Genomic DNA, 20,174 nt, shown 5'->3' with positions numbered 1-20,174 from the left:
TCTTTGCTCTCTTGGTTCTATTGTTTCTGTTAAGGTTTTATGGCCGATTGCATTTTCTTATATTAAGGTTGTTGTCTTCTTTCGTTTTTATTATCAAATGTTCTGTTATGTATAGTTTTTTTAGTTCCTTTGTTAGTTTCCGGGGAAATCTTGTTTTCCTCCGGCTTTTGACTCTGGAGATATTCTTGTAGTCCGCCGGCTTAAGCCTCCCCTCTTTTGGGCGTAGTATTTCATTTTGTATTCTACCTTGATTGGAACCACGTGTTTTAATAATAATATCAGTTGACAAAAAAAAAGATTTAATCTTCACATAAACTGTTTTTGGGAGATAATTTGAGAGGCAGATATCTACAGTTGTTATCTTATTGGTTTTGAACAATAAATTTAATTCAATAATAAAAATAACATATATGTATTAAAATAAAATTTTGAGATATGTTTAAAGCACGATAACCAATAACAATGCTCTAAAGATCCATTTTGAACACACTTACCAATATATTACATGATGGTATGATAAAAATAAAAAAAATATATGATATATTCGCTGTTTACATAGGATATAAGTCTATAACATGATAGGGGACAAAATTAGCTGTTATGCACCAATGAAATGTTAATCGTAAAATTAACATGTTGTACTACTACTATTGTTCTTACTCTTATTTTTCATTATGATGCTCTCACTCACTTTCATGTAACGACGTGCAAACCACATGTCCACTTTTTGTAATGGTAATCCACTTTTACTTCCTTTTTGTTTCGGCGATCCATTTCTTTTGTTATATTGTTGTCGGCGATCCAGATTTACCTTTTTACAGCTGATAAATCCATAATTACATTCATACAATTTATCATATAAGTACACAATTAATTAATATTAACTGAGGCAAATTAACAATTGGATGTTGGTCAATATATATGTTTCATTCTCAACTCATTGCAAATTTCCCACTCTTGTCAGATTTTTTTCTTAAGTGATAGAATTATTATATATCATGCTAACAAGTAACAAGTATAAAATGAAATGAGTAAGGTAGGCCTGGTGCAGTTAACCAAAAATCGAATAAAAGTCTAAAATAAAACAAATGGATCTTCTTTAATAATTTGTTATGTCCTCCAAGCCCATCATTATATAAACCATTTATCGTGCAACTTTTACCATCATCAATTCAAAACATTTCTTCTTCTTGTCTTGGGTCAATTTATATATACAACACTCTCTCTCGGTTTTGTCTAAAAAAATGGCTCGCTTCGGTATGGTTCTAGTCGTTGCACTTTGTCTCACAATCTCTGTCTTTCCGGATACAACCACCGCGCAACTAAGCCGCGGTTTCTACTCCAAAACTTGCCCCAACGTCGAACAAATCGTGAGAAACGCTGTCCAAAAGAAAGTAAAGCAGACATTCGTCACCATACCTGCCACTCTCCGTCTCTTCTTCCACGACTGCTTTGTCAATGTATGTTTTTAGTTCAAGCGTTCTCATATCTTCGTTCTCTTCTTTTGTTAGGCGACTAATTGGTTTCTACCTTCGGTGTAATTTGCATTGTAGGGTTGTGATGCCTCTGTCATGATCCAGTCAACGCCTAAGAACAAGGCAGAGAAGGATCATCCAGATAACATTTCGCTAGCCGGAGATGGATTTGATGTGGTGATCCTAGCTAAGAAAGCCCTTGACGCTAACCCTCATTGCCGGAACAAGGTCTCATGCGCCGATATTCTTACTTTGGCCACCCGAGATGTTGTTGTTGCGGTAAGTATCCGTACTCACCATTCTACAACCAGATAATCCTACACTAAATTTCATATTAATCTTCATTTTCTACCAATACTATATGTTGTGACCGACAAAAAACATTGTTATATCTCATTGTTTATATGCATGTATAGGCTGGAGGACCGTCCTATGAAGTTGAACTCGGTAGGTTTGACGGATTGGTATCAACTGCGTCTAGTGTTGAAGGGAACTTACCAGGACCGTCGGACAATGTAGACAAACTTAACGCTCTTTTCAAGAAAAACAAACTTACCCAAGAAGATATGATTGCTCTTTCAGGTAAACCAAATTTTAAACAAAACATTTCTTATATATAATTATATCACATCGATATCTATACCGATATATTTTATAATGTAGCGGCTCACACCCTTGGATTCGCACATTGTGGCAAGGTCTTTAAAAGAATCTACAACTTCAACGGCATCAACTCAGTGGACCCAACTCTAAACAAGGCTTACGCTATAGAGCTTCAAAAGGCTTGTCCTAAGAATGTGGACCCAAGAATCGCAATCAACATGGACCCAGTCACGCCCAAGACGTTTGACAACACTTACTTCAAGAATCTTCAACAAGGCAAAGGTCTATTCACCTCCGATCAAGTTCTCTTCACGGACGGTCGCTCAAGGCCCACCGTTAATGTTTGGGCCTCGAACTCTACGGCTTTTAACCGCGCTTTTGTGACAGCCATGACTAAACTTGGCCGTGTTGGAGTTAAGAATAGCCGCAATGGAAACATTCGTCGTGACTGCGGTGCGTTTAACTAGAGATAATGATGATGGAAATAATAAGTTATATTATTCCCCATTTTTTTTGTCTCTTATCTAATTCAACTTATATTATTTTCGTTTGATTAATGTTTGAACGTTTATTTGAATATGATAAAATATTGGTTTGTCATTTGTTCTGTTTATGTCTTTATTTGTATTTTATCCTATCTATATATTTTTTTTTTTGTGTGGCATGTCTTCTTCATTGTACCCTCCAAATGTTTCATATCCTTTTTTCAACTAAATCGTAAATTTTCATTTGTTTTGGTGATATTTCTTCGTATAAAGTTGTAACTGTCATAAAAAAAAAACCTATACACCAAAAAAAAAAGAAAAACTAATCATCCTAAACTAAAAATGCTTGCAAATTTTAAAATATGTTTAATCACAATAACGGTTACTTTTTGCACCGTTAATGTTGGAACTAATACAAAACACTAGAGCAATTAGAAGGAAAAAAACTTATTTAATTAGATCAGAATGAGATCAATACTAATCTACTAGTATCAGAGCAATACTAATCTACTAGTATCCAATTAAATTAAATTAAATCAAATCAACCCGATTTAAATTGGAATCCAAACGGTAGCGAACACTACACTATGACCTTTCCACGTCAGGACTAGACTATTGTCGTCATCTTCCTTCTTCATCCCCCACCCGACGGCGTGTTCCTCCAGCATCGCCTTCACATCCGCCACCGCCTCTTCCTTAACCCTAACTCCACCGAACTCAGCCTCTCTCATCCTCTCAAACCACCGTCTCTTCGTCTCACTCCTCTCCACCCTTTCCGCACCTTCCTTCGCCACCACGTTTTCTATCTTCCAACTTATCTCCGCCTCGTACCATCGCCTCTGCTCTCTCATAAACGTGTCCGTTGTATCAAACGGTATCCATAAGTAGTTAAACGCCGATCTTAACCGGTTAACCAAGTTCCCCGATGTGAGATCTACGTCTTCCTCTATTAGGGTTACGATTCTTGGATTCAAAGATCGGAGATGTTTCAAGAAAACTGTTCTAAGCGATGACGATGATGAAGTTAGGGTTTCGTCAGGGATGTAACGGAGCATCATGTGGCAGTTAACGACGAGAGCTTCGTTGAATGAAGAAGGGTAAACCCGTAGTTGTTGTAGGAGGGAAGAGAAACCATCGGAGTAAGTTGAAGGTATGATTGTGAACTCCATAGTTATGTTCCTTGTGGTGGCGAAGCTGACGAGTTTGGATCCGAGTTCTTCGTAGGAGATGTTGATGAACGGTGGGAAGTTATCGGAAGAAGAGACGACGGTGAGTTTAAGAAGCGGAGGAGGTTTGTTAAGTCGGCTTGCCATGGCGTCTATGAGAGTAGGGATTTGCATACAATGAGTCAAACTTAAGTCAACTATGTGAACCGTTGAGTAACCTTCCACGGCTGTTAAGATAGCCGCGTTGGCCGCGATGAATCCGAACCGGTGCCAAGGAGTGAGGTCGACGAACGCTGCTAGCTCCACTACTGAGAACCGGTGGAGTTCATCTGCTGGAGGTAGGAAACTAATGGTGGATGATAATGTAGGGGTTTTGGAGACGGCGCGTGAGAGCAACGCGCGGAGGAAGGCGGTTGTTAGTCGTTGGGTGGAGTCACCGTCTGGTGGAGCAGTGTTGTTGAGCACCCAGAGGATTTGGTGAGCCAGTGCTGCGTCGTTTGAGTCGATGGCGGTTGCGCAGTGGAGGAGGAGCTGTTCCATGAAGTTGGCGTCGCCACCGCGTAGTGGTTTGGGAGAAGGGAGTCGGGTCAGGTTACGAATCCGGGTTTTGGTCATTTGGGTCGAGTTTTGGAGAGAAATGTATCGTTTAATCTTCTTGTTGTTGTTGTGGCTCAAGAGGAAACAAAAAGAACAAAAAGAGTAGAGAAGGGTGATGAAAAGGACATGTCCATAATATTTACGTAAAATAATTCTGAAAAGTGAAGAATAGAGAGAAAGGAGACAAAGAAGAGGGATGAGGAAAGAAAGAGACGAGACAGTAGAGAGAGTCGTGTAAGTATGTCTGTATGTGTGGTAACCTTATCATTGGGAAACGCATCGCTACGGTCGCTTGTGTTGTGTAAGACAAATACATAGATGAGCAATATATGTATGTCCGATATATATGACTTAAATAGCTAAAAACATGAATCAATAATTAAGTCGAAGGTTGCATCTTATGCTGAATCTTGTAGTCTGTGTAAACAATGTATATGTTATTTAAGGAAAGTATTACATTTGTAGTAACATATACAGTATTAAGCGAATTATTGTAACATATATATACGACCAAGAAGTTGGAGTGTTTCTGTTATTACATAGAAAGTATCAAGTCTGTGAAGGGGTGCTTAATGGTGGGTGACATGTGAAGTGGCAGGTTTTGTATTTATGTGTACATGTACGGCTGAGTATTTGTCATCTAGGTTAGTATTATTCTCTTTCGCCGCGCTATCGCATTCATGGATATAATCACTGCATGCACTTTGCAACAAAAACAAAATACTATACCCCCATGAGCATTTTGACGTTGTTCAATTATTAAATTCAAAATTTCTTGGATCGAATTCAACATTGAGATAAAAGTCATATAGCATGGAGTCATGGACTATACACTCAAACCGGCTCCTCTGGGGATTTGATATATGTATTTATGCCCGTGGCCGCAGAGTTCACACTTTGTTATGTATTTGGTACTTTTCGTGTCCATAGTATTTTAACTTTTGACTTAAATAGAAAAGGAAAGCAAATGTATGAGCTGGTAAATTAATACGGTAAAATTACAAAATAATTTGCTGGCTGTTTATTGTTAAATTTTGCTTGAAGTGAAAAACTCAATTCGTAAATGTTAACACTGAATCGAAGCAGTGAAGAATAACTGATCTTGGGAATAAAACATGAGATGATCTAAAATATTGAATTAACTAGAAACTGGATTCAATTATTAGTCATCATCGTTATCGTTGGTTGATTGGTCCCTCAATAGAATAGATGTTTAAATTTGTTATAGGTGGTTGGTCGTTGTTGTGGGAGAATCCAAAACAAGCTTATCTAGCTTTTAACTCCTGTAGAGCATAATAAAAAGAGATAAGAAATTGACTAGCTCATCTATTGTGTGAAGAAAATAAAAGAAGAAGCTTAAATTGTCACCAAGATCAATGGATTTTCATATTAATATCACAAAAGATGCAGAAGGAGACTTGTGTCTAATCAAACAACTCTCAAGGTTACAAAAGATGAAGAAGGCTCGTTACCAATCAAGCAGCTTAATTTTTTTGAACCGCTGCCATTTTTAAGTTTTAAAATTTATGATTGGTTAGTTCATGTTGTTTAATTATTGCACTGTTAGTTGATAATTGTGTAACATAAACTAATTATATTAGTGTAACTGTGTAAGTTACGTTATCGTGTGTTAGTTTTTTGTTTCATGCCCGCATGAGACACATAACGGAGCTACGTAAGTTAAGCTTTGGGCCTTATCAAACTGTTATGCAGATTGCCAATATGATATTGGAACTTTCTGGCCCATGTTTTCAAGCCTAATTCAATTCTTTATTCATTTTTTTGGGTAGTATATTACTCATTCTTTTTTAAAATACATTGGGTCTAATTGGTAACAGCTTACAAAACTTTACAAATGTACAGTTTTTAAGTTTACCGATCACAAAACTTTATTAAAAGTAAACCAAAAACTTTAAGGTCAATTTTTTGTACAGTTTTCACGCTATTTCTTACAATTTTGCATTATTCTGTAATAGATTACAGTTCTAACCTACATTTTTCTATAAAACTTTGTGTACAGATTCAGTATTACATTTATAAAAGCATGTACATAATAGAGTAGAGAAAGAAAATTAGACATCGATTCGACAGTACATTGGTTAAAAAAGAAACTTATTTTGCAAAAGACCCTTAACAATAACATGAAATAGTAGTGGAACTTGAGCTCTCGTTTTTTTTATTGGTCCACTTTACACTAAACACATTTCCAGACCATGTATTCAACTGATAAGTCAGCTCACTAGCAACTGACAAACTAGATTGTCAATTGTTATTGGGTGTGGTTTATAGGTTATAGTGCTTTGTTTGACTGTTGTGGTTAATAACATTAGGTGAGTAAAAATAAAATCTATATCCAACGAAGTATATATTCTCTGTGGTTACTGGTTACAACATGTAAAAGATTTAGTCAAAGTTGAGCAGCAATCGTAGGGGACCCAAAAGGTGAAAGAGTGGATAAAAATATGTTCCAGCGATGAGGGAACCAGTCACGTGTAGGGATCCCACTTCACGTCCTTGTCGCGATCTCTCCCAAATCTTCAACACTGATCCGAGCCTCTCCAAAGTCCAAAGTCTCGTTTTAACTTAACAAAATTACCCTTCGCAAAAAAGATTATATTATGATTCGTAAAAAGATTGATGTCAGTGACGTTGTATAACTTAATCATGATATATAAATCTTGAATCAACTCGGACATTAGAAATCTAATTTAGAAGCATCTATAATCTTATTTTATACTTTTTTGTTTAACTCTTTTTCTTTTCTTTATTTTCTGCTTTAATAAAAGAATATCCTTGATTAAGTATTAATAAGTTTAAGTGTACGGCTACGGCCAACAAAATATTTGAAGGGGCAAGATGGCTCTTGGGTCCTCTCCTTACTCGAAGGATGATCACACAATATACCCTTGATTTTGCCTGCTTAAGGACCACAAAATGCTGACCAAGTCTTATGATCATCTCGTTTCACAAGAAACTCAATAAAGATTGGCAAGAAACATACAATTTGAGACGCCTTGAAGTTAAACGTGACCATTTTGATGGTCTACGTCTTTTGTTTCTCCACCTACATGTGCTTTTTTTTTTACTGATCACCATTTTTGTGGAATATAGAAAGAAAGAAAATGTTTCACAATCATGTGAGATTTGGTTTGATTTGTCAAAACACAATTAATTACGTTTAGGTATTCCTTAATTACATAACTATCATTTTTATGTATATAATAACAACTTTTTGTTCGTATACGAAAGAAAAGTTTAAGAAAACATCAAGTGGACTCACTCACACCGACTTAAGTGGAGAAGATGATGAATGCATTTGGGCCCGTTAGAAACTGCGGCTGCTCGTGGCTTTTGGCATTAAACACGAATCTTTGCTAGTATATGTTTCTTTATTCTCATTTTATTTGATGATGGACTCATGTATATCCGAATTGTTCTATTTAAATAACAAATCGCAAACAAAGAGAATCTTTCTACTAGAATAATTAGCTCCACAAATATTGTAATATCATGATTACACACTAATTAGAATGTAATAACCGGACTAGATTGAACGTAGGAAGATGAAAGAAGCCCCCACTTTCATGTCCCAAAATTCGAGGGGATATTTCACAAAAATCCTCAGATCCCGGAACATTTTATAGCTTTGTATGCTAAAAAAAAAAATGTTGACAATAGAATACTTATTTTCAAAACTAGTTAAGGCTTTTTTGTTTTTTGTCAACCAACTAGTTAAGGTTTTTATATCTTATGGTATATTATAAAACAAACTTATGAATCGGAATTATTCCAATGCCAATAATGATACGAATATATCATTCAAGATGAGTAACGCGTATCATTTTCTTAAATTTGGAAAAGAAAACCAAATGGTATTTGTGCACCAAGCTCGTCATAGTTGCATGTTATCAAGAACTTACTCATCTCGAAATTGGTCGGGTGTTTTGTTTATACTATATATGTTTAGATGCTAAAAATAAATTGCTTCTTGATGATAGGTTGTTGACAAAACCATCTATATTTATTTCTTTTCTGAGAAAAGAAAGAAAGAAAGAGAGTCTGGTGGTCAGAAAAAGAAGAGAGAGTGACGTGGACCACAAGTAATTGTTTGCCCACTGGTGGCTGGTCGAAAGTATGGATCCCACTTCTTCTTCTTCTTCATCATCCTTCATAAGATCTTCAAATCACTTCTTCTGTTCCAACAACCAAGTATTTATCCTCATTTTCAACGATTTTTTTTTTCCTTTTTTCGAAATAAAACTTGAAAATGTGTCAATCGTTTTGTTTTCTTGCCAAAAAAAAGTCACCGGTAATGTACAATGTAGTTTTATTTTTCTATGATGATTGATGAGAATGAAACTTTTTTTCAAAAATAGTTGTAAGATTTCGAACATCTAATTATGGTTACTTTCTGTGTACCTTTTTATCTTTCTCTAATTTTCAAATTTATATTCTATTTAAATCATACTTCTTTTCAATAGTTTTATGTGGTTATAAATGTAAAAATAAATGAATAATTTCATGTTTTTACCACCCTACAACCCCTCTAGAATAACTATAGCTGACGAGTAATTTATTTGGTAAAAACTTGGCACCAATATTAGTTGATGAAATGAGAATGAAACAAGATTACGGTGACAATTAAACTTGGGGATAGTAAGAGTTTGTGCCATCTCCCTTAATCTTTTTTGCCTCTAGCAACCACCTAATTTTAATTTAAGTCGTTTATGTTTAACGAATTATTCGATGAACTTTTCTAATATACAATTATACATATGTAGAATTCAAACAAACAAATGATCGGTACCATACAATGAAACCACAATTGTAATGTCGGAAAATCATAGAATTTGTCGTCGTTTTTGTGAGTTTCGTTCTTACGTAAATCCTTTTAATCATTATAATATGATATAAGCAAACATGTTATTGGTTTATTTCATTGTTTCTACGCCATCATCCACAGTCCACAGATCGACTAATAAAATACCTTGAGATATTAGTTTTAAATCAAACAAAATACAATGGAGAAAATATAAAAAGCGTACTTTTGAAGATTCGACGACGGAGTGATAAAAACGGCTCTTTGCGTCGTCCAAAAGCCGCCTCTCCCAAAAGCTTTTCCCTTTACCACCCCAACTTTTTGGTTCAATCCAACTACATATATATATACATGCATTATATAATAGTGCATATTATCTACTCTATTACATACATATTATCTAAACCACCGTGTTTAATCCTTTTTAGTAGTATAGGAGTTTGTAATCATACGGAGAATGTAATTATGTTAGACTAATCTTTAGTAGTTAAATTTTTTAACAAAAAAAAAAATCTTTAATAGTTTCATTTCACATCGATCAAAAGATATACGTTGTAGATAAGCCATTGAAAGAGTTGTAGAGATGTTTTAGGAATATCACAAAAGATCATCGTATTTTGCTTATATTTAACTATTTAAGAGAGAGGTACTGAACTTAACATTTTAAAGGATTTTAAAGTATTTTAAAATATTCTTAAAATCATTTGTTATTCAATTAAGAATTTTAAAAAAATCTTAAGAAATCCTATGTTATTCAACTAAGATTTTTATAAAATCCTTTCAAATAATTCAGAATCTCTTGTTATTCAATCAATAGTTTATAAAACCAACTTAAAATCTCTTGTTATTCAAAATATCGTAACTTTTTTTAGAATACTACTTTGAATGATTCTAAGAGAATTTTTCTTTGCTTTTTAGTTAAAAAATACTCCTCTCAAAATCATACCATCTGAGGTGGAATTTTAAAGGATTTCATTAAAAAAACAAAAAAAAACACAGTCCTAAAACAACCACCATCTTTGTTCTGTAAGCTTTCTCCGCAGATAACTCCGGCAACTCTCCGCAGACCATCTCTGTTCGTAGAAACACATTCACGATGATAGGTCACAATTATGGGATAATCAAGTGTTTAACAATGAAAATTAGAATAGAACACAAGTAACTTATGACAATTTTCTCTGATGTCCGATTACACAATAGAGAATGCTGAAACTATTTAATACTGAAACTATGGCCACATCATCTTCTTCCTCAAGTTGTATCTCATCACACGACATTTTTTTGTTTCACGTTTGCTTTTTTTTTTTCTTCTATTCATGTTTGCTTCTCTCTCTATCCATTTACTCTGCTGTTTTGGTTATTGTCTATAGAGAACTATTGAAATATAGGATCACGTGGATTTTTTCTTACAACACACACACAAAACTACTAAGCCCAACTTCCTTATTGACTTATTCCTTCTTCTCCTCATGTGTCTTCCACCTTCTTCTTCTCCCTTTTGCTCATCTTCTTCCTCTGTTCTTCATCTCACTTAAAGCTTCTTTTTCTTTCTTGCATAATTTAGGGTCTGTGGTGGTGTTTCGACAAGTTTACGTCTTCATCTCCCACAACTTCTTTCTTTCTTTGTCGACAAATTTTTTTTTTTTTTTTGTATTGCAAAATATTTTAAAATCACACAAAGGTTACAAATAAAATATCACAGAATCTTATAGAATCACATTTCATTTTCTAAAAAGAAAAATAAAAAAGAATCTAAAATACCATGAATACCCCTCTAAGTTTTAAATTAATCAATTGTACCAAACCATTTGAATAACAAATGTATTATCTAAAGACAATAAACTTAGAGATAATTAATGCTTATGTATATGGGGGGAGTAATCAAGATATATGATTATCAAAATATATCAAGTTGTGAAACATGTTGGTCCTTAAAGAATCGAAGTATGTTGGGGTGTGAAGAAGACTTGGCCGGTGCTTTGGATTTTGGAAGATGCATGTTGACCTTCAATCCGTGATTGTTTTTTATATTATTACTATAGTATTGTTCAATATATCGATAAAAACATAACATTATAATAGCTACTAATAATCATCATCATATATCGTACACATTATGATAATTATCTTTAAATTTCAACTTCAATGAGAAATGATGATTATGAACATTAGAAAAAAGAAAAAAAGAACAGTACCCCACCGACGAATTATCATTATTCTCTCAAATTAATTAAGATTACTTTATAGTAGTTTTTAGGTTAATTTCCTCGTAATTTAAAAACTGAGAAAACAAATCACTTAATTTGCCGGTGTAGTTGCCACATTTCCCAAAATATTAATCCAAAAAAGGGCACCAGGGAAAAAAAAAAAAGTTACTCGAAAAATTACAATTTTAACCCTCAAAAAGAAACGACGCCGTTCAAGCGAAAAGGTTGAGCAACTTTGCCGTTTCTCCTCCGCCGCGTACGTACCGATCACCGGCGTTGTTGTCTCGGAACGAAACCGTCGTAACGGAATCCTCTGAGTACATCGACGGCGTATCCTCTTTAAAAGGCGCCGTTTTAATCGGAAAAGAAGGGATCAGAGAGAGATCGAGCTCCGACGAAGGTTGTTCCGACGTTAATCGTCTCCGTTTCGGCGGAGAAGCCGTCGATCTGGTTCTAGAGCTCGAGAATCGGCAGTGGTGGTATATATTCCGGTCGCCGGAATCGTCTTTTCGTAGATTCAGCATCTCCGTACAGATCTCGGAAGCTTCGTCTGAAGTGGGAGACGGGAACCCGGCGAATCCGGCGCCTCCGCCGTTAAGAAGCTCCGGTATGGGTTTCAAAGAACCGCCGCGAAGCACCGTCTCAACCGCCGCTTGACAAATATTCCAGTTCCCCGTCCATAACAACCCGACGGCTCCGTTCACCGGATTTACAGTTCTTCCACAAGCTTCGTACAGCAAAGACTGGAACAACGCTGCAAAAAGTCCAAAATACCCTTAAGAAAACGCCGTCGTTTATAAACAAAGGTGAAGAGAGATAAGAGGATCTGGAGAGGTTTTTAAAGTACCAGGGCATTGAGGTTCAGGTACGGCGGAGATGAAAGACATGAGACCAGCACGGCCGAAGAACTTAGCGACGAAGACGGTAGCGTGGCCTTGAGCTTCTGGTGATTCGATCCATTGGATACATGGACGGAGGATGCAATTCTCACTGCAACCTTTTCGAAGAACTCGACAACCATTGCAACTCATAGTACTTCTTTATGTTTCTTTGATTCTTTCTTCGGTTTGGTGTTTACTGTAATCTTGGAGATTCAAGAAGATGATTATTTTTTGCTTTTGGTACAAGAAAAAGATATTTGCTGTAAGAGAGAAAGAGAGAGAGAGAGTGGGACAAGGGTTTTAATGTTTGGGAGAAGAAGGAAGAGTATGTAAATATATATAGACAGAGAGAGAGAGAGGGATACATTTGATACTTGAGTAAAGGAATGGGTCATGCATTTGGGATTTTATTTTATCTTAATTGGATAATCAAGTTTAAACAACCCTACAAAATAGAATGATTAGTGCAAAATAAAAAAAAACAACTGATTATTTTGTATTGTTAATTTACGATAGCTTTGATCAATAAACCATGTAGGCGTACGTACCCCATTAATAAATTACTACTTACGATAATGTTATGTTCATATCTTTTTTTTTACCGTATTTTGGTATCGTTTACTTTTCCTTCTAATAACTTAAACTATTGTGTACCGACTCATTATTTTGCATAAGAAACTTATGTTATATAATTCAAGAACATGAACCTTTTTTCTTGTTTTGTACTTTTGTTATGGTAGGTTAATTGAGATTTTGCCCAAAGAAAAAAAAAAGAGAGGTTAAAAAAAAATTGTGAAAGTTAGATATATAAAAAATAAAAGAAAAAGAAATGGTGTGTGGTTGTTGACTAGTTGGTGATGAGGAGAGAGAGAGAGGAGATTCCAAGGTGATGGGTGCGAACGGCTCCGTGTCTCCGCGAATAGTTGTGCCTCCTCAACCATTGGTTCTTTTCTGCTTTTTCTATTTTATTTCTTTCTTCTATTCATTTTATAAAATTTCTATAAATGGGTTGCGTCATGCGTGAACGATCTCGATTATTTGATATGCAATTCTCAATTCTATCTGATCCAGTGTTTATTTGTTTGTTGACAATTGTTTTTTGGAAGTTTTTATTTAGTAATATCTCTTTCTCAGCCAAAAATGTAGTGTGCTTAACATGCATTGGGCTAATGACCCCTCAAGAGTCGCATCTCCCCAACTAAAAATCAGTAATAAGTTTGCGTTTTTGTAAAGAAAAAACATCTATTCGTTAAACCTAATAGATGCCTTTCTTAAAATATTACCTATGATATGATTTCAAATATGGATCATCATGCAGTACGTATACTTTGTAAACAATATATATAGAATATAGTGATGAAACCAATGAGATTGTGTTTTTGTTTAGGGTTAAGTCTAATCCTGACCCTTCAACGAAACAAATCCGCTATATGACCCTTAAATCGACCTTAAGGGTTTTGATAATTTAATATGACAAAAATGTTTTAGAAGAAAGATAGAGGCGTTGCTGACTCACGTGTGTAGCAAAATCAAAACACTTTTTCTCCTTACATTTAGTAACAAAATCAAATTTGATGAACGAAAGATCTACAACATATATATTAATAAATCAAAAATATCTTCTCTCTTCTACATACTTTCCAATAGTAATGCGGTAAACGGCGCCGTTCATTGCTTACGTGGTGTCCTTTACCTACACTCCAATTAGGCATATTTCCACTGAATGAATGCAGCCGTCTCTATTATATTTCTTTTTTCACCCAATTACTTCAGTCCATTCGTATACTAAATAAAGAACGCAGAAGTATTCGTCGAACTTAATTATGGGTTCTAAAGGTTTATTTGCTTAGATATTTTCAGAACACTTAAACGCCACAAAGTTGGTCGACAAATTGTTAACAACAGAACAGACGCTTAGGCCTTCCCCAACGGGGAGTTTTAAGAGAGTTTTAAGAGGGTATGTAACTCAAAAGATTTTGAAGGAAAAAAATAAATCAGAAATAAGAAAAAAATTAAGAGGCTCTCTTATTTAGTATATTAGATTTGAGAATAAGAGACCGTATGTGTCAATTATTTGTTGGCAAAAAAAAAACTCTCGACTATTTTCTCTTTCTCCCCTCTCTCTTTGTCTACGAAGATATTGAAAAATCAGAAGACATATCTCTGAAAAATCGATTGAAAGCTTGGTTTGAGTAATTCAATTTCTTGTGACCTCCGACGATGCATGTAATCTGAGAACAAAGGGGGATGAGCTTGAGACCAGAGAAGCTTAAGTTGGAGTTGAAGAAACTTCAGAAGATGAAGGAGTTCAAACCTAACATGGTATAACCCTCTAGATCTATTGCTTTTGGTTCTCGATTTGGTGATTAGATTAGAATTTGGTTTGGTTTTGTATTGATAGAAGTTTGTGATTTTGTATTGATAGAAGTTTGTGATTTTGGATTGATAAAGCTCTACTATTTTCGGTTAGTTTCATGTTTTGTCAATGTAGACGTTATCATTAGAGATTATCCAACTCAGTGAGGTCTCTTATTGCTGCAATTGACAAAATTTTGCAGATGAAAAAAGAGTTGTAGAGAGTGAAATCTTCTGGTAAAGCTTTTGCATCCGCAGGTTATCCTCCAACAAAGCTTTTAGCTGATGTTCAGCTGCTTGATGATCTCATTTTTGTTTGGTTGCATTGGTGAATCTGACGTTTATGTGTCATGAAATTATGATTGTGCATGTAGAATTGATTGAAACAGAACTTATTATCATTCTCTGTTTTGATTCTGAATACATAGAGAGGCTGCATTGTTGATTTAGATTGTGTTTTTTTAAGACTACAATAGTGAATAGATCTGTACAAGTGTATTTTCTGTTTTTGTTGGTTGTGATTTACAGAAAAAAAAAGCATGGTATGGTCAATGAAAGATTTCAATTCCAAATTCTACAAGGTGAATAAGCTATAGAATGAATTTTAATCTCTATTGGTGTCATTGATTTGTTTGCTTTCTTAGTTTAGCTGTTGAGATGGAATCTCCATTTGCTTATACTATATATAATCTGGTTACTCCAAACACTATATATAGAGGTCATCGAGCTATTGTCTTCAACCGCCTTGTTGGTATCAAAGACAAGGTTAGTCCTTGCCAAAAAAAAAATGATTTCCTCTGAATCTGTAAATTCAATATTCGCCTTTAGTATCAACAATTGTGTCTTGTGTTTGTGACATCTAGCTGAAGTTAGGTTAGGCTTAGTGTTAGTAGTGAGTCTTGTGTTTGTGGCATCTAGGTTAAGTTTACAAGGTTGATTTGTTAGTCTAGATTTGATTCTCGTTTGTAACAGTCAATCTTGATGCACTATATATATAATATTTGCTTGCTTGATTATGTAGGTCTACCCTGAGAGCACTCACCTTATGATTTTGTGGTTCGAGAGGCCAATCATCTATGACGTTCGTGCGAAATCTTACCTAGTTGAGAGTACTTCCGGGAGCCGTGATCTCCATATGGTACTTTGCTTCCTTCCCTTGTAATAGTAATTGATTATATCATGTTGTGTGGTTTTGGTCTATGAACTATACATCACTACAAGAAAACATGAGATTACCGACTACAAAAACAGTCACTAACCAGTCGCAAACTACTTAGTAACGACTGATTAGCGACTGACATACGTAGTCGCTAAACAGAGCGTCGCTAAAGAGTCAGTCAATGAGCTACTATTTGGCGACTGATAATATTGGTCGATGTTCCCTCACCAAACAGTCGTTAAATGTTGCGACTGAGTTGCAACGCCTGAACGACTATTTTGGTTACTCATTTGCGACTGTTTTGGTTACTGATTTGTGTATGTTTCAGTGACTGTTTTAGGACTGTTTAATTATTGATTTATCATATTTTTTAAAAAATTCGGATAAAATTGAATTATTTGATTTTGTAATAAGAAAATTAGATTATCAAAACTATAACTAAAACATAACACAGATGAAATTAAACAAAGACATAAATTTCACCGTAAATAAGTTTCAACATACATAAGTTCTAGAAAACATCCAACAAATCACACCAAGTTCAAGTGTACAAGTGTTCAGCTTGTTTTGACCAAGTGTTCGTGAAAAGTCTCACAGACTTGGATTTCTCAATATCTTGAGCGAGACTGTCAAGAGCTGCAGCAAAGCACAAGAAGAAGAACCAGAATATGTATTAAGCACACAAAAAAACACTGCTTAAACACCACAAACTTTGTTTACAACACAAATAAATGTTTCAAGGCAAGATAAGAGAACCAAAGCTACCTTCAAGTTGATCAAGTGAAGCTCAATTTTGTTCTCGAATCGATCTCATGTCAATCTACTATTAGGAAACTGAGAGCACGTCACCTGCCATAGATCCTCGGTCACAAACAGCATAAATGGATGCAACAGCTTAAGTATATTCTCGAAGGCATATAACAAAACTTCATGTTCAGCAACTCCATCTGGTCACGAGAAATTAAAAATTTGATCTTTTCACGACGGAGAGCTAATTCCTCGCCATCTCCATCTCCATATTTAACCTGTAGCATATTATAGTGGTGAAAAAGACAAGCATTTTGATATTCTATCAGTCACCACAAATAATAACATTAGCCAGATATAATAGACAGAAATAACTTACAATGTGATGCTTTGTATCTAAATTATATCCAATGATAGAACCAGGATACCAAACGACATCTAATGGCCAAAAAACCTAGAGATTAGACAACAATCAAATTGTTAACAGGTCCCTTTCATAAAGATAGAATCGAATAGCTAAAGCACATAACTTAATAGCTCAACACTTGCCTTGCATTGTAGCCCAATGAAAGCTGTAGGATCCACACCATCATAACTCAACCTGCCATGCCCAAAACTCGCCAGTCATAAAACGTCAAACTAACTAATAGTGTACTAATTAGCAAAAATATGACTACATTGCCGAAGATGCTACTGTACTTAGAAGCGTATAGATTTTCAAACAATGATTTATCTCGGAGATGAGACAGTTCCTAAACCGGAAAAATAAACGGTAAATGAATCCTAACCTGACCCATTTCTTAGCTGAAGCAGAAGCTGTGAGAACTGTCTCCTGATTCTTGACAAAACTCTTCTTCCTCCGGGAAGATCCATTTTGTTTGCTTCCGCTACACACAGCTTTGATTCGACATCCCCTTAAAGTCGGGGTATCAGAGATGCTTAAAGTAGTAGAATCCACTCCCAAATTCATAAGCTCGCCATTACCAATCCTCCTCCTCTTCAGCTTCTTCTTCTTCATCTTCTCCTCCTCCTCCTCATCATCATCAAGCTCTGTAGTTTCAGTTTTCACAATCAAGAGTGGTGGTGGTCGTTGAGTTTGATTTTGCTTTGTGTATCTTCTTCTTCCTCCAAAGGTTTTGAGATACACGACATTGAAATCATTCAGAGGAAGAGAGTCAAAAAAGCAAAGCTGTTGGGTAAAGGTTCTCCTCGCTCTCTCCGCCAATTGAAATTGAAATAGTTAGGGTTTGAGGGATCTCGAGAATTAAGGTTTAAGCGAATCAGGGATGCTATTGTTAGGCGAGAGAGAAAAGGAGCTCAAATAAAGATTTTCTCGGGGAAGAAGAGAAACGATTGAGAAGAGATTTGAGGGATTAGGGTTTTCTCGGGAAGAAGAGAAACCATTTGGGTTTGAGCCCTTTTATTACAGTCCAAATTTGGTTTAAAGCCCAAATTAAATAAAGCAGTCGCTAAAGAGTAGCTGTTTAGTCGCAATATTTGGCGATTGTCAAATTGGTCTCCAAACTAGTCACAAATTGGCGACTATACTGCGACATTATGCATCTCGAATTAGCATCTAGTAGCCATTGAGTAGCAAAACAATAGCAATCCAGTCGCTAAATTTAACGATTGTGTTTTCGGTCGCAATTTGCAGTCGGCAATTCCATGTTTTCTTGTAGTGCATGAAAAACTTGTGTTGTGTGGGATTGAAACATTCAGGTCAAACTTGGACTTAGGGTTCTCACCCGTCCTATGGCTGACCAACTACTTGAGGTATACACAGCTCTTGGTGAGAATTACCGAGAGAGAGTTTTGCCTTCTAATATCCATGAGACCTTGAAAGCTGTGGTTGCCCAGTACAATGCGAGCCAGCTTATAACTCAGAGATAGGTTAGCTAATTGGCTGTAAATACATATTATTGATTCCTTCTTTGCTTCCTTCTTTTCCCTTTTCAAATAACCCTATATTGGTAAAATATAGTAGCTAGAGGAACAACCAAGCGTTCTTAACAATGAGGAAGATCGAAGCAGCTAGAGAGCACAAACCATCTCAAAATCGGCAAACAAGGTCTACTTGAGCTCTGACGACCTGCTGCTTAACCTGCAGGCGATGGACCTTGATGTGAAGGCCAAGAAATAGAAGATGATATGACTAAACCACACCAGAGCTCTCTCTTCCATAATTATCTTTTCGATTCTCAGATTCTTGGACCAAAAGCTTGTTGGACCTGAATGCAATAATTTCATATTCTAGTTTTTTTTTTTTTTTCAACACAAAAAAAAATCAAATTAAAAGACTCAAATTAAAACCCACCATTGGAGGAAGAATTTTAATTAAGATTTTCAGAGTTCTTATTCTACTAAAAGTACATAATATATTACTTAAAAATTTTAAGAGCCTCAAAAATATAACCTCTATTGGAGTTGTCCTTAAACGCTACCTCGACTAGTCAACTATTGGTTTTATTGTGTATTACCTCATAACTAAAAACTATTTACAGCAATTATTCTATTTTGAATCTTACAATACATGTTTATCACAAATTTTTGAATTGTCCCCTTTGTTCTACAAATATAGTTCCTGGAGACTTGTAATCCCAACAAATATTTTTTTAGCTTTATTTAGAAATGAAAGCGAAAAAATGACAAACTATTTTTACAGTTCAATACACTAATTGAAATGTTGTTTGATAGAGAAGAAATGGAAGAAAGAGAGGTTCCACAAATGGCAGTTATATCCTAGTTACATTCATTGATATTTGTTCATATTTATTATATATATCAAGCTAGAAAACCTAATTACATGGGTTACATAACAAGGGTTTGTGGACTTATATTAGGTTTTTCACGTGTGCTCCAACATTTGCTCTTTGATTGTCAAGTTTTACGTTGTGTTCTACTTTTTTAATTTTTTCTTCGACATCTCCATCGAGTTCTGATTTAAATATAATTGGGCTATATATTCTCAGCTATAAGAGACGACACACTCTCACTATGGGCTCTACTACACACTTTTCTTATGGTCCAAAAGTCTCCAAACAATGAGTCTTTGGTACATTAATTAACACCATTTCAACGGGACCATGCCAAAACTAATTTGGATATCATTGGAACGTTCGAGTGCTTTAGCCCTTTAACATTCTTGTAAGGCCTTACTATATTCAAATGACAATATGCACACATTTGTGGAATATAAAGTTTTTAACAATTTGAACTTATGAACACATGCAGTAGTAAAAAACACGGGAAAACAACCAAAGTTTATACTAATTATTTGCACATGGTTTATATAAGATGTAAGCTGTACAACATATAGTTTCCCTTTTATTTTCTAGTGCGCTATATTATGTTTTTTTTTTAATTTATAATTTTCCCTTCATTATTTTCGAAATATCATTTTCCTTTCTAGTCTTTTCCAAGCCAAAACCTAAGCTAAGTTAATCTTAAAAGTTAAAAAATTTTGAGTTTTAACCCCTCAGGTAGTACACCAATACAATTATATTAGAAAACCACCTAATAAACATTAATTTTCGGTGTCACCAAAAAATAAATTTTTGTCTGTATATAGTGGCATTTAATTTAGAGAATACCCAATATCCACATTTTCTTCGGAATGCATAACTACTCTTATTTCTTAGAAGATACATAAAGAACTGTGATCGATTTGGACGTGTAAGATA

General features: G+C 35.1%; 4 protein-coding genes and 2 pseudogenes across 6 annotated transcripts in view; 3 read left to right on the top strand and 3 right to left on the bottom strand.

Moving 5' to 3' along the window:
• The first annotated feature begins 1,158 nt into the window (after positions 1-1,158).
• On the top strand, positions 1,159-2,821 carry LOC104780824 (peroxidase 35-like). The gene is made up of 4 exons (XM_010505363.3): positions 1,159-1,460; positions 1,554-1,754; positions 1,892-2,057; positions 2,139-2,821. The coding sequence occupies exons 1-4, from the start codon at positions 1,245-1,247 to the stop codon at positions 2,543-2,545; spliced, it is 990 nt and encodes a 329-aa protein (XP_010503665.1). The 5' UTR covers positions 1,159-1,244; the 3' UTR covers positions 2,546-2,821.
• Positions 2,822-2,994: 173 nt separating this feature from the next.
• Positions 2,995-4,399, bottom strand: LOC104780823 (scarecrow-like protein 32 pseudogene; annotated as a pseudogene).
• Positions 4,400-10,277: 5,878 nt separating this feature from the next.
• The window catches only part of LOC104780813 (ADP-ribosylation factor-like protein 8a), a 30,783-nt gene continuing 20,886 nt past the window's right edge, over positions 10,278-20,174 (top strand). Inside the window, exon 1 of one of the 2 annotated variants that reach the window (XM_087510455.1) lies at positions 10,278-10,826. In XM_087510455.1, the coding sequence (XP_087366581.1) occupies positions 10,349-10,826 (478 nt within the window). In that variant the 5' untranslated portion in view covers positions 10,278-10,348. The remainder of the gene's footprint in view (positions 10,827-20,174) is intronic. The other variant, XM_087510456.1, reaches the window with a different exon arrangement.
• Positions 11,419-12,621, bottom strand: LOC104780822 (LOB domain-containing protein 38). The gene is made up of 2 exons (XM_010505361.2): positions 12,200-12,621; positions 11,419-12,106 (listed from the first exon to the last, which is right to left on the bottom strand). The coding sequence occupies exons 1-2, from the start codon at positions 12,381-12,383 to the stop codon at positions 11,565-11,567; spliced, it is 726 nt and encodes a 241-aa protein (XP_010503663.1). The 5' UTR covers positions 12,384-12,621; the 3' UTR covers positions 11,419-11,564.
• Positions 15,196-18,389, top strand: LOC104783967 (prohibitin-6, mitochondrial pseudogene; annotated as a pseudogene). Its single transcript, XR_015597418.1, has 3 exons — positions 15,196-15,353; positions 15,610-15,747; positions 18,214-18,389. The product of XR_015597418.1 is annotated as a prohibitin-6, mitochondrial pseudogene (transcript).
• On the bottom strand, positions 16,150-17,906 carry LOC104780821 (histone-lysine N-methyltransferase ATX2-like). Its single transcript, XM_010505360.3, has 5 exons — positions 17,283-17,906; positions 17,044-17,095; positions 16,874-16,948; positions 16,513-16,772; positions 16,150-16,383 (listed from the first exon to the last, which is right to left on the bottom strand). The coding sequence occupies exons 1-4, from the start codon at positions 17,510-17,512 to the stop codon at positions 16,614-16,616; spliced, it is 516 nt and encodes a 171-aa protein (XP_010503662.1). The 5' UTR covers positions 17,513-17,906; the 3' UTR covers positions 16,150-16,383; positions 16,513-16,613.

This window comes from Camelina sativa, chromosome 4, assembly GCF_030686135.1.
Source record: "Camelina sativa cultivar CO46 ecotype springtype chromosome 4, ASM3068613v1".
In the NCBI taxonomy this organism is placed as follows: domain Eukaryota; kingdom Viridiplantae; phylum Streptophyta; class Magnoliopsida; order Brassicales; family Brassicaceae; genus Camelina; species Camelina sativa.
Note: the sequence above shows the minus strand (reverse complement) of the source record. Positions and strands in the feature narration are given on the sequence as shown.

Coding starts and splice junctions, on each gene's coding strand:
- LOC104780821 (XM_010505360.3), bottom strand. CDS start 17,512: ATGAAGAAGAAGAAGCTGAAGAGGAGGAGGATTGGTAATGGCGAGCTT. Junction 17,096..17,282: donor TCAGCTAAGAAATGGGTCAG/GTTAGGATTCAT, acceptor TGGGCATGGCAG/GTTGAGTTATGATGGTGTGG. Junction 16,949..17,043: donor TCATTGGGCTACAATGCAAG/GCAAGTGTTGAG, acceptor TCTAATCTCTAG/GTTTTTTGGCCATTAGATGT.
- LOC104780824 (XM_010505363.3), top strand. CDS start 1,245: ATGGCTCGCTTCGGTATGGTTCTAGTCGTTGCACTTTGTCTCACAATC. Junction 1,461..1,553: donor TCCACGACTGCTTTGTCAAT/GTATGTTTTTAG, acceptor TTTGCATTGTAG/GGTTGTGATGCCTCTGTCAT. Junction 1,755..1,891: donor CCCGAGATGTTGTTGTTGCG/GTAAGTATCCGT, acceptor ATGCATGTATAG/GCTGGAGGACCGTCCTATGA.
- LOC104780822 (XM_010505361.2), bottom strand. CDS start 12,383: ATGAGTTGCAATGGTTGTCGAGTTCTTCGAAAAGGTTGCAGTGAGAAT. Junction 12,107..12,199: donor ACCTGAACCTCAATGCCCTG/GTACTTTAAAAA, acceptor GACTTTTTGCAG/CGTTGTTCCAGTCTTTGCTG.